This window comes from Globicephala melas, chromosome 15, assembly GCF_963455315.2.
Source record: "Globicephala melas chromosome 15, mGloMel1.2, whole genome shotgun sequence".
NCBI classification, from domain to species: Eukaryota; Metazoa; Chordata; class Mammalia; order Artiodactyla; family Delphinidae; genus Globicephala; species Globicephala melas.
Genome location: NC_083328.1, coordinates 58,093,297 through 58,106,926, shown reverse-complemented (window position 1 = coordinate 58,106,926; position 13,630 = coordinate 58,093,297). Strand labels below are relative to the sequence as shown.

Genomic DNA, 13,630 nt, shown 5'->3' with positions numbered 1-13,630 from the left:
TCTCTTAAGGTCTTGGCCCACAAACAGGCACAATTTCACTTCTGTGTTCTGTTCGTCAAGCAGTTACTGAACCTGCCCAGGGTCAAGGGGAGGCACATAGATCCCTCCTCTTGAAGGGAAAGAATGTCAAAGAATTTGCAGCCATCTTTAATCGACTACAGATAGTTTGTGTTTTCACTCCAAGTACTGGCCCCAGGTACACATACACAGACATAGACATAAACTCTTCTTTCCTAAACCATGCCCCAACCGAGAGGCAGATGATCAAAGTGGGAAAGAGAGACACAAGCACCCCCACGCAACTGGATAAATCCTACTTGTTGTTTAGGATTCCACAGAAGAGAGTCTGTGAGTCTCCCATCTCCCAAGATCCCCTGTGAAGTGCCTGCTCTGCATCCCCAGTATTCCTGCCGTGCCTTCCCTGGAGCTGGTCAGGGAGCTGATCATTGTATTGGGGGCTATAAATAAGAGTGGAGAAGCCCATAGTCTGTGGAACCTCTGCGTGGCTTCCTGCACTCCCTCAGCCTTGGGTGTCTCATCTGGAAAATGGGCATGATAAGCTCCACATTATAAAACCATCCTGTTGATTAACTGAGGTCAAGAGTAGGTAGGGTGGAGTAAATTAACAAGCCACCAATTAGGCTCATTTTTTAAAACGTGGCATATTGTTCATTTCAGAAACAGATCTCTGACTCTCCAGGTCCTCACCCTACTAGGGTGTGGTAAGTGGACAGGGGTCAGAAGACTTTAAATAACCAATTCGAAGTATGGCTTTCTAAAATAGAAACTGAATATGTACACACATGGTATAATCTCAACTATGTAAAAAGATAGAGACTAGAAGGAAATAAGGCAAAGTGTTCACAGTGGTTGATCCTGGAGGGTGGATTACAGGTGATTTTTTTCCTGCTGCTTCTTTATAATGTTTTTACATGTATGTCCCCACATCTTATCAGTTTATGTGTGACTTTTATAATAAAGACATATATATTAAATGAATAAATATAGGATAGCACACTCTGACACACACCCCACACACAGTCCCACACAATTGTGTCTTTCTATGGAGCAGGCTTTCCACAAGATGATGCTGTCAGCGTTTGGGCCAGACGATTCTTCCCTGAGCTGAAGTGGGCCCTGCATTGCCCCTCGCCTGTGTACCTGCCAGGAGCACTTCCCACGGCCAACAAAGAACACCCCCGCATTATGTAGAAAAACGTTCTTATTTTTCAGAGATGCATTTGCGGTGAAATATCAGACTGTTTGTAATTTACTTTAAACTACTTCAGAAAAAATAGATAAAACAATTATGGCCAAAAAATTCCCCATGACAATTGAAAGATCTAAGTGATGAGGTATGTGTATTTGTTCAATTTTTTTTTTTTTACATTGCCGTTTGAAAGTTTTCATGATAAAAAAGCGGGGGGAATGCCCCACCTATTTCTGAAGGTCTCCTATCGGTGTGCTACCACCCCTAGTGGAAAACCTGTATTTTCATTTTGTATCAGCTTCATTTTCATAAATGTTGTGTCTGATTTTCAATTTAAAACCCCTCTGGGGCTGCCATTTCTTCTTCAAATGTTTCCTTTTCGGCTTCCTTCTCCTGAAGACGATATCTGGATGTAGGGGAAATGTCCTCGTGGCAATAGGGAAAGGCGGCCCTCCTGGTTTTTTTTGAGTCCTTGCTGGTTTCATGAGGTACCCCTTGCCCTGCCTGCTCAGTGGGGCCTGATGGCACAAGTTGCTAAAGTCCACAGCCACTGAAACTCGTGATCCGTTCTCACTGGCATTGACTCAATGCCACCACCTATCTCCTGGGCACCTGAGCGCCTCTGAATCTCAGCTGCATCCTCCATCCAGCCCCGCCTTGGCTGGCCACCCTACCGCCCCTCACACTCACTGTTTTTCCTGCATCTCAGCAATCTCCTCTTTTCCTCACCGTGAGCACATAAGGGCTTCTGGACCTCTTTCATGCCGCGTGCATCCTGAGGTGATTCCTAACATAGATGACAAAAGTGGGATGGGACAAGATGCAGTAATGAGGAAGCCCAACCATCCATCCTTACCTTACATGTATATGGCATTTTACAGACTTCAGGTACACGCTCCTTTCAATAGCAAACCCTCTCTGAGTGCTTACTCTGTGCCAGACACTGTTCTGAGGGTCTGGGCCCCCCACCTCACTACATATACACACCAGGTGTCTGCTGATATGTGAAAGGGCAGACAAGTCATGTTGCAGCTATACCAGTGAATATCAAGCAGATGTTAAAAAGAATTAAATTAATTGATATGTTCTCATAAGGAAAGCTATCCAAGGTATGTTGTTCAATGAAAAGGAAAGTTTCAATATAATAGGTGGGGTAGGCTATGAGCCCTTTTCCATGAAAAGAAATTTATATTAATGAGAACTGAAAACAACACACTTTTCTGTTCCTGTGTTAAATAATACTGGGACCAAGTAATAGTTTAGGGGTTTGCTCCAGGAAGTACCCACTCTTTGAAGATAAGACAGATAAAAACTAAACACCTTACTTATCAAAACAGAAAACTTGCTCATCTAGACTCATTTCAATGCCCTTGCCCCTCTGCATTCACTAATCCAAAGTTCTTATAAATTCTGCCCAATTCCAACCAGCTACCTGCCTTATGTGACCCATCTTAAAACCATCCAGTGCAACCTTTAAAACCCTGTAAGTATCCTTCCTTAATGTCTTCACTTGGAGGTACTACTAAGACTTTTTCAAGGTGTTATTCTCCCTTTCTGCAGTAAATTTAATATATTTCGTTTTGTTTGATCATCAGGTTTTTTCTGGTGGTCTTTGAGGGAATCAGTGATCAATAATTATAATAATTTAATATGTGCTGAGAACCCAGCTGATTGTTTTATAGACCAATCCTACTCTGTGAGATTTTTAATCTTATTCCCATTTTACAGATGAAGAAATTGAGGATTTGAATTTGAGCAACTTGCCAAATATTACACAGGGAATAAGTGACAGAGATCACATTGAAACCAAGAAGTCTGGTTCCACAGCCTGAGATCATAGCCCTTTAATACCGCCTCTGTTTTAGTTATTATGACTATGTAACAAAGCACTCAAAATCTCAGTGGCTCAAAAAACAAACACAACATTTATTGTGCTCATGAACCCTCCACGTGGGCAGGGCTTGGGGGGATGCGTGCCTCGGCTCCACGCAGCATCAGCTGAGGTGGCTCGAAGGCCGGGCGCTGGGATCATCCGGAGGCTCATTCTTTCCCCCATCCAGCAATTAATGCTGACTGTCAGCTGGGACCTCAGCTGGCAACCAGTCAGAACACTTGCATGTGGTTCTTCATGTGCCCTGGGGTTCCTCACAATGTGGTGCTGGGTTCCCATGGTAAGCACCCCAAAAGAAAGAGATTTCCAGGAGAATCCATTTTGCCTTTTATGACCTGGCCTTGGAAGCCATGCAGCATCACTTCTGCCACATCCCATCTGTCAAGGCAGTCACAAGGCCCTCCCCACGTTCAAAGGGAGAGGATGTAGATTTACCTAGTGATGGGGAGTGCCAATATCAGAAAGACCATAGAAGACCAGAAATATTGCTGTGGTCATTTTTGGAAATACAGTCTTCCACAGACCCACATATTCGGTGTACATGTATGTAAAACCTGAAGTGATGTATAACAAATAGCTATCATTATTTCTGGGGATAATAGAGGGTCTTTTATTTTCTATAACATTTAAATTTTTGTAACGGGTGTGTAAAAAAACTATGGCAACCTTGTTTGTCAAAGACTTAGTGTCCATTCTCAAGAAGCTTGCACTGAGGGTGAGCATACTGACCACTACCTATTTCTTCTCCTATGTCCATTTGCTGCCTCTTGCTGACCTACCTTGTTCCCCAGGAGGCTGACCTCTACAGACTGTATCACCTGGAATCCTTTGCCTTCTGTCTTCTGGTTGGGTTGATCCAATGGGAGCTGAAGGAAATCAGAGGGTAAGAAAAAGGATAGGGTGTTTATTCTCCCCTCCCTACCTGCCCATGGTTCTCCCTATGGCTATGTTCCCCTATAGCCCATAGTATATGTTGAACAGCCTCTCCTCCACAGCTACTGGTCTCACTGTGTTCCAGTAACACTTCCTTCATCTCTATCCTTCAGACCCAAGAATGGTAATGGCTTGCCTCCATGGCTAGTCCCTGGGGTACCTCATCATCCCTTAATCCTGTCTATTCCTCTGTAATTGTCTCTTCATTAAACTCTCTTCAATTAAGCCCTTTAAGTGCACCCTCTGTTCCCTGATTAATAAGGCACTGATGGAGACAAGCATGCAAACAATGACATTACAGTGTACTGATTGCTTTCAAAGGCATGAATAGAAAAAGAATATCTAGGTTTTAGTGGAAGAATCAGAGGAGACATCCCAAAGAAAATGATACTTCAATTGAGACAAAAAAGATGAGTCAGTGTTCACTGGTTTATGAAAAAGAGAAGAACTTTCCAACCCTATGGGGTTTCCATGGATAAGGAAATAGGCCCAGAGAAGTTGGGTGACTTACCGTGGCCACACAGGGAGTAGCATAGATTCAAGCCTTCTGCTTAATCCATCACCCTACAGGGCAAGTTTGTTATATCAGTTGAGATGTTTTTAGCTGCAAGTAACCAGAAAAAAATGCCTTAAGCAGTAAGGAAAATATGTAATACATTTATATAATCTTGTTTATAATAAGAAGACAAATGTAAGGTAGCTCCACAGTTGATTAAATAAAATCAGACGTTCAGCCAAGCCATCAAGAAGAGCTAAGTAAATGGATTGGAAGACGGTGTTGCTAAGTCAGTCCTCCTTACATTGACTTATAGATTTAGTACAATCACAATCAAATTCCTAAGTTTAGGTACTGAAATTTTCAAATCAATTCTAAAATTTATATGGAAATACAATGGACCTAGAGCAGCCTAGACAATCTTGACAAAGAACATATACCACCAGATATCAATGCTTAACATCAAGCTATAGTAATTAAGCCAGGGTGGTATTGATACAAGGATAGACAAATAGACCAATGGAACAGAATTGGGAATCCAGAAATGAACTGAAACATGTATGTTCACTTGATTTACAACAAGGGTGCCACTGCAATTCAGTGGTGCTGGAAAAACTGGATATCCATACAGAAAATAATCTGTATGGGAAAAAATATTTACCCAACACTATACATAAAAATTAATGTGTTGGGGCTTCCCTGGTGGTGCAGTGGTTGGGAACCCACCTGCCAGTGCAGGAGATGCGGGTTCGAGCCCTGGTCTGGGAAGATCCCACATGCCGTGGAGCAACTAAGCCCAGGAGCCACAGCTACTGAGGCTGCGCTCTAGAGCCTGCGAGCCACAACTACTGAGCCTGCATGGCACAACTACTGAGGCCTGTGCGCCTGGAGCCCCTGCTCCGCAATGAGAGGCCACTGCCATGAGAAGCCCACACACTGAAATGAAGAGTAGCCCCCGCTTGCCGCAATTAGGGAAAGCCCGCGCGCAACAACGAAGACCCAATGAAGTCAAAGATAAATAAAATAAATAAATAAATGAATTTATTTTAAAAACTTAATTAATGTGGTATGGATGACAGACCTAAATGTAAATGTTAAAAAGAATCAGGCTTGGGCTTCCCTGGTGGCGCAGTGGTTGAGAGTCTGCCTGCCGATGCAGGAGACACGGGTTCGTGCCCCGGTCCGGGAGGATCCCACATGCCGCGGAGCGGCTGGGGCCGTGAGCCATGGCCGCTGAGCCTGTGCGTCTGGAGCCTGTGCTCCGCAACGGGAGAGGCCACAACAGTGAGAGGCCCGCGTACCGCAAAAAAAAAAAAAAAAAAAAAAAAGAATCAGGCTTGTAAAGGAAAAGACAGGAAAATATCCCCATGATCTTGAGGGTAAGCAAATATCTCCGAAACAGAGCACAAAAAACACCATGCTGAACACACTGATAACTTGAACTTCATTAAATATAATATGCTCATCAGAACACATTACTAAGCAAGTGAAGAAATAATCTACAGACTGAGAGGAGACACTTGCATTTCGTATATCTGACCAAGGACATATCCAAAACGTAAACAAACTCCTACAAATCAGTAACAGAGGACAAAACAACCCACTTTTAAGAAAGGGAAAAAGACTTAAACAGGCACCTCTTAGAAGAGGAAATGACCAAAAAGCACTTGAAAAGGTCATCAGAGAAATGCAAACTAAAACTACAATCCGATACCACTACTAAACCACCAGAATTAAAGGCTGACAATACCAAGTGTTGGTGAGAATATAGAACAATCAAAAATATCACACTTCTAAAATATATATATATCACACTTCTGGTGGGAGTGTAAATTGGTTAAACCACTTTGGTAAACTGTTTGGCAGTATCTAACTAAAGCTAAATAAATAGCTATTCACCCTATGTCAGTGATTTCACTACTAGGTATATGCACAAGAGAAATGAGGACATATATCCACCCAAAGATAGATACATAGAATGTTCATAGTATCTTTTCTTTTTATAACATCCAAAAACTGGAAATAACTCAAATGTCTATCAACAGGAAATGGATAAACTGTGGTACCAATGGAACACTATACATTGGTTTGATAAACTTTTGATATACATAAAAACATGAATGAATCTCAAAGAAAACATGTTGAACAAAGAAGCCCAACACAGAACAGTATGTACTGTATGAATCCATTCATGTGAAGTTCAAGGGCAGTTAAGTAATTTATGGAGATAGGAATCAGAAGAGTGGGTATTGGCTATTGACTGGGAAGGGGCAGGAGAGAGCCCTCTGGAGCTCTGGAAATGTTCTGTATCTTGATCTGGTAGTGCTTACATGAGTGTGTACATACATAAAATTTAGCCATGCTGTACACTTAAGATTTTCATACTTTATTGTATGGAAATTATACTTTAGGTTTAAAAACATGTTACCAAGGATTTTCACTGTCATCCTCAGCATGTGGACATTTTCCCCATATAATCATAAAGTAACGGCTGCAATATCCAGGCATCACACACAGTCAAGAATATGTCTGGGGGAAGAGGAGACCCTCTTCTCCTGAGTCTCTTTGAAAAGTAAAGAAACATTTCCCAGAAACACACACCACACCCCCAGCAGATGCCTCTTGACATCTTATTGGCCACAATTGCATCACATGTCCTGGCTTAACCCAATCACTGGTGAGGAAAATGGGACGGTCCAGATGAGAGTTTACCTTTCTCCTGGTCAGGTGGGAAAGAGAGGAAACTCTTGCTGGGTGAGTAATAAATTCTAAGCTCATAGCAGTGAGTTCCTGGACAAGGAACTGGGCTTGCCCCAGAGAGTTTACCTCACAGGGATAAAGCAGCATTTCATCCCTTACAACTGCTTTTATTCTTTAAAAAAAAAAAACTTTTTTCTCAAAATGCATGTATCTTCATTGTTTTTCTGATTATGTGATTAATGTTCATGGTAAAATTTCAATTAATAAGTGGAAATCAGCTATAACTAATTCTCCCCCTCACCACACCACGATAGTAACTATTAAAAGTTTGATTCATGGTCTTCCACAATTTTTTCTTGGCATATATGTTGTATTATATATTTACATAATTTTTAACCTAAAACAAGAGCACACCATATATGTCAAACACTATCATTTGCCTACACAACAAACACTTTCCATCATTTTGTCTGCTAAGAACCTTAATATTCTTCAGGTGTCTAGTGACCAGATACTTCAGGGAAAATAGCCCCTTCCCTAGCCCCAGAAGATGAACTATGATTAGTGTAAAATAGTGGTTCTGACCCCTGCTGCCCATCAAAAATACTTAGGGGGGACTCCCTGGTGGTGCAGTGGTTAAGATTCCATGCTCCCAATGCAGGGGCCCCGAGTTCGATCCCTGGTGAGGGAACTAGATCCCACATACATGTTGCAGCTAAGAGTTCGCATACCACAACTAAGGAGCCGGTGTGCTGCAACTAGGGAGCCCGCCTGCCACAACTGGGACCTGGTGTGACCAAATGAATGAATGAATGAATAAACAAACAAATAAATTAAATATTTTTAAAAATACCTAGGGAATCAAAAACATATACTAAGCCCCAGGTCCCACCCCCAGAGATACTGCTCACAACTGGTCTGTTGTGAGCTCAGGCATCAAGACTTTGCAGGTATTGCTAACATGCAGCGGGGGCTGAGATCTACGGGGTTCAACTCTTGGTGATGCTCCCATTCCCCTTGCCACTGACTGGCTTAAGAATGGGGCACATGGCCCAGTTCTTGCCATGAGCAATGAGGGGAAATTTGATGGAGGTTCTGGGAGAGATTTCCTCAGTCTCAGAGAAGGACATGCATAAGGTCTTTTCTGCCTCTACACATTGACAGCAGAGTGCCTTTCCTGGAGCAATGGCTGTCATCTTGGGGCCATGAGGGGAATGAGACTAAGAGGATGAGCCAATGACCTGGAGATGGCAGAGCAGGACTATGGAAGGGACTTGAGTTCTTGATGATGTCATCATGCTACTGAATCAGCCAACTCGGGAAATACTCTACTTGTCAACTTCTTGAGTGAGATAATAAGATTTCATTAATGTTTCCACCATTTTGAGTTACATACAGCCAAAAGCTTCCTGACTAGTATAGTATAAAACTGTTTATAACCTGCTTTTTAGCTTAGATTTTTAAAAAACTTTTATTGCAGTTTTGCATTTCTTGCTAATTTGTTCCCAGCCCCCCATTCTGGGGATCATCCATTAGAAGGAAGGATTAAGAACTGGTCAGGCAGTTGCGGGCTCCAGCTGGGAATCTGGAAATTAGCTACTCTCCCAAGATTGGGGGTTCTGGGGGCCAGAAGGGGGAGATCCTAAAAGAGGGAAGGCCCAGCTCAGCTGCAGGAGCAAGGGGTCCAGTGGTTGTGCCAGATGAGGTCAGGGTCTAGAGAGTCCCTGCAAGGGTCAGCAAGTAGGCAAATCCAGGGCCCTGGGGGAGAGAAAGGGTGAAACTGGAACTGGGGACCAGAGAGCCCATGGAGATAGGAATTGGCTTCAGGGCAGCAGGGTCCCCTCCCAGTCCTGGCATATCCCACTTAATATCAGTAATTGGGTCCTAAAAAACAGATATTCTTTATGAAAATGCCAAAAGGAAACTTATTCCCATTACATTAAATAGGAAAAATTATACACACATTAGCTCAAAACCCTCAACCAATTTCCTGAAATTTTAGTAAAACTCAGGAAAATGTACACACCACATACACACACACACACACACATACACACACACACACACACACACACACACACACACACACACACACGTTTTTTAAAACTATATAGGAGGGACTTCCGGGAAGATGGCGGAAGAGTAAGACGCGGAGATCACCTTCCTCCCCACAGATACACCAGAAATACATCTACGCGTGGAACAACTCCTACAGAGCACCTACTGAACGCTGGCAGAAGACCTCAGACCTCCCAAAAGGCAAGGAACCCCCCACGTACCTGGGTAGGGCAAAAGAAAAAACTAAACAGAGACAAAAGGATAGGGACGGGTCCTGCACCAGCGGGAGGGAGCTGTGAAGGAGGAAAAGTGTCCACACACTAGGAAGCCCCTTCGCGGGTGGAGACTTCGGGGGGCGGAGTGGGGGAGCTTGGGAGCCGCGGAGGAGAGCACAGCAACAGGGGTGCGGAGGGCAAAGCGGACAGATTCCAGCGCAGAGGATCGGGCCGACCGGAACTCACCAGCCGAGAGGCTTGTCTGCTCGCCCGCCGGGGCGGGCGGGACTGGGAGCTGAGGCTCCGGCTTTTGTCGGAGCGCCGGGAGAGGACTGAGGTTGGCGGCGTGAACACAGCCTGCAGGGCGTTAGTGCACCGCGGCTAGCCGGGAGAGAGTCCGGGGAAAAGTCTGGACCTGCCGAAGAGGCAAGAGACTTTTACGTCCCTCTTTGTTTCCTGGTGCACGAGGAGAGGGGATTAAGAACGCTGCTTGAGAGAGCTCCAGGGACGGGCGCGAGCCGCCACTAAAAGTGCGGAGCCCAGAGACAGACATGAGACGCTAAGGCCGCTGCTGCCGCCACCAGGAGGCCTGTGTGCGAACACAGGTCACTAGGCACACGCCCTTCCGGGGAGCCTGTGCAGCCAGCCACTGCCAGGGTCCCAGGATCCAGGGACAACTCCCCCGGGAGAACGCGCGGCGCGCCTCAGGCTGCAACGTCACTGCGGCCTCTGCCGCCGCAGGCCCGCCCCACACTCCGTGACCCTCCCTACCCCCCGGCCTGAGTGAGCCAGAGCCTCCGAATCAGCGGCTCCTTTAACCCCGTCCTGTCTGAGCAAAGAACAGACGCCCTCCGGCGACCTACGCGCACAGGCGGGGCCAAATTCAAAGCGGAGCGCCTGGGAGCTGTGAGAACAAAGAAGAGAAAGGGAAGTCTCTTCCAGCAGCCACAGAAGCAGCGGATTAAAGCTCCACAATCAACCTGATATACCCTGCATCTGTGGAATACCTGAATAGACAACGAATCATCTCAAATTAAGGAGCCCTGTGGATGAAAGGCTCTTGGTGCTGCAGCCAGGAGTCAGTGCTGTGCCTCTGAGGTGGGAGAGCCAACTTCAGGACACTGGTCCACAAGAGACCTCCCAGCTGCACATATTATCAAACAGCAAAAATCTCCGAGAGATCTCCATCTCAAGCCAGCACCCAGCTTCACTCAACGACCAGCAAGCTACAGTGCTGGACATCCTATGCCAAACAACTAGCAAGACAGGAACACAACCCCACCCATTAGCAGAGAGGCTGCCCAAAATCATAATAAGTCTACAGATACCCCAAAACACACCACCAGACGTGGACCTGCCCACCAGAAAGACAAGATCCAGCCTCATCCACCAGAACACAGGCACTAGTACCCTCCACCAGGAAGCCGACACAACCCACTGAACCAACCTTAGCCACTGGGGACAGACACAAAAAACAACAGGAACTACGAACCTTCAGCCTGCAAAAAAGGAGACCCCAAACACAGTAAGATAAGCAAAATGAAAAGACAGAAAAACACACAGCAGATGAAGGAGCAAGATAAAAACCCACCAGACCTAACAAATGAAGAGGAAATAGGCAGTCTACCTGAAAAAGAATTCAGAATAATGATAGTAAGGTTGATCCGAAATCTTGGAGATAGAATGGACAATAGAATGGACAAAATGCAAGAATCAGTTAACAAGGACCTAGAAGAACTAAAGATGAAACAAGCAACGATGAACAACACAATAAATGAAATTAAAAGTACTCTAGATGGGATCAATAGCAGAATAACTGAGGCAGAAGAACGGATAAGTGACCTGGAAGATAAAATAGTGGAAATAACTACTGCAGAGCAGAATAAAGAAAAAAGAATGAAAAGAACTGAGGACAGTCTCAGAGACCTCTGGGACAACATTAAACGCACCAACATTCGAATTATAGGGGTTCCAGAAGAAGAAGAGAAAAAGAAAGGGACTGAGAAAATATTTGAAGAGATTATAGTTGAAAACTTCCCTAATATGGGAAAGGAAATAGTTAATCAAGTCCAGGAAGCACAGAGAGTCCCATACAGGATAAATCCAAGGAGAAATACGCCAAGACACATATTAATCAAACTGTCAAAAATTAAATACAAAGAAAACATATTAAAAGCAGCAAGGGAAAAACAACAAATAACACACAAGGGAATCCCCATAAGGTTAACAGCTGATCTTTCAGCAGAAACTCTGCAAGCCAGAAGGGAGTGGCAGGACATACTGAAAGTGTTGAAGGAGAAAAACCTGCAACCAAGATTACTCTACCCAGCAAGGATCTCATTCAGATTTGATGGAGAAATTAAAACCTTTACAGACAAGCAAAAGCTGAGAGAGTTCAGCACCACCAAACCAGCTCTACAAATGCAAAAGGAACTTCTCTAGGCAAGAAACACAAAAGAAGGAAAAGACCTACAATAACGAACCCAAAACAATTAAGAAAATGGGAATGGAAACACACATACCGATAATTACCTTAAATGTAAATGGACTAAATGCTCCCACCAAAAGACACAGATTGGCTGAATGGATACAAAAACAAGACCCATATATATGCTGTCTACAAGAGACCCACTTCAGACCTAGAGACACATACAGACTGAAAGTAAGGGGATGGAAAAAGGTATTCCATGCAAATGGAAACCAAAAGAAAGCTGGAGTAGCAATTCTCATATCAGACAAAATAGACTTTAAAACAAAGACTATTAGAAGAGACAAAGAAGGACACTACATAATGATCAAGGGATCGATCCAAGAGGAAGATATAACAATTGTAAATATTTATGCACCCAACATAGGTGCACCTCAATACATAAGGCAAATACTGACAACCATAAAAGGGGAAATCGACAGTAACACATTCATAGTAGGGGACTTTAACACCCCACTTTCACCAATGGACAGATCATCCAAAATGAAAATAAATAAGGAAACACAAGCTTTAAATGATACATTAAACGAGATGGAGTTAATTGATATTTATAGGACATTCCATCCAAAAACAACAGAATACACATTTTTCTCAAGTGCTCATGGAACATTCTCCAGGATAGATCATATCTTGGGTCACAAATCAAGCCTTGGTAAATTTAAGAAAATTGAAATTGTATCAAGTATCTTTTCCGACCACAACGCTATGAGACTCGATATCAATTACAGGAGAAGATCTGTAAAAAATACAAACACATGGAGGCTAAACAATACACTACTTAATAACGAAGTGATCACTGAAGAAATCAAAGAGGAAATCAAAAAATACCTAGAAACAAATGACAATGGAGACACGACGACTCAAAATCTATGGGATACAGCAAAAGCAGTTCTAAGAGGGAAGTTTATAACAATACAATCTTACCTTAAGAAACAGGAAACATCTCGAATAAACAACCTAACCTTCCACCTAAAGCAATTAGAGAAAGAAGAACAAAAAAAACCCCAAAGTTAGCAGGAGGAAAGAAATCATAAAAATCAGATCAGAAATAAATGAAAAAGAAATGAAGGAAACGATAGCAAAGATCAATAAAACTAAAAGCTGGTTCTTTGAAAGGATAAACAAAATTGATAAACCATTAGCCAGGCTTATCAAGAAAAAAAGGGAGAAGACTCAAATCAATAGAATTAGAAATGAAAAAGGAGAAGTAACGACTGACACTGCAGAAATACAAAAGATCATGAGAGATTACTACAAGCAACTCTATGCCAATAAAATGGACAACCTGGAAGAAATGGACAAATTCTTAGAAAGGCACAACCTGCCAAGACTGAATCAGGAAGAAATAGAAAATATGAACAGACCAATCACAAGCACTGAAATTGAAACTGTGATTAAAAATCTTCCAACAAGCAAAAGCCCAGGACCAGATGGCTTCACAGGCAAATTCTATCAAACATTTAGAGAAGAGCTATCACCTATCCTTCTCAGACTCTTCCAAAATATAGCAGAGGGAGGAACACTCCCCAACTCATTCTACGAGGCCACCATCACCCTGATACCAAAACCAGACAAGGATGTCACAAAGAAAGAAAACTACAGGCCAATATCACTGATGAACATAGATGCAAAGATCCTC

At 43.4% G+C, this 13,630-nt stretch overlaps 1 protein-coding gene across 1 annotated transcript in view; it reads right to left on the bottom strand.

The window, feature by feature from the left end:
- The window catches only part of PDYN (prodynorphin), a 100,628-nt gene that overhangs the window by 64,142 nt on the left and 22,856 nt on the right, over positions 1-13,630 (bottom strand). Inside the window, exons 3-5 of the mRNA XM_060284614.1 lie at positions 4,546-4,638; positions 3,881-3,967; positions 1,901-1,997 (exon numbers count right to left, since the gene is read on the bottom strand). Coding sequence (XP_060140597.1) covers positions 1,901-1,914 — 14 coding nt within the window. The 5' untranslated portion in view covers positions 1,915-1,997; positions 3,881-3,967; positions 4,546-4,638. The remainder of the gene's footprint in view (positions 1-1,900; positions 1,998-3,880; positions 3,968-4,545; positions 4,639-13,630) is intronic.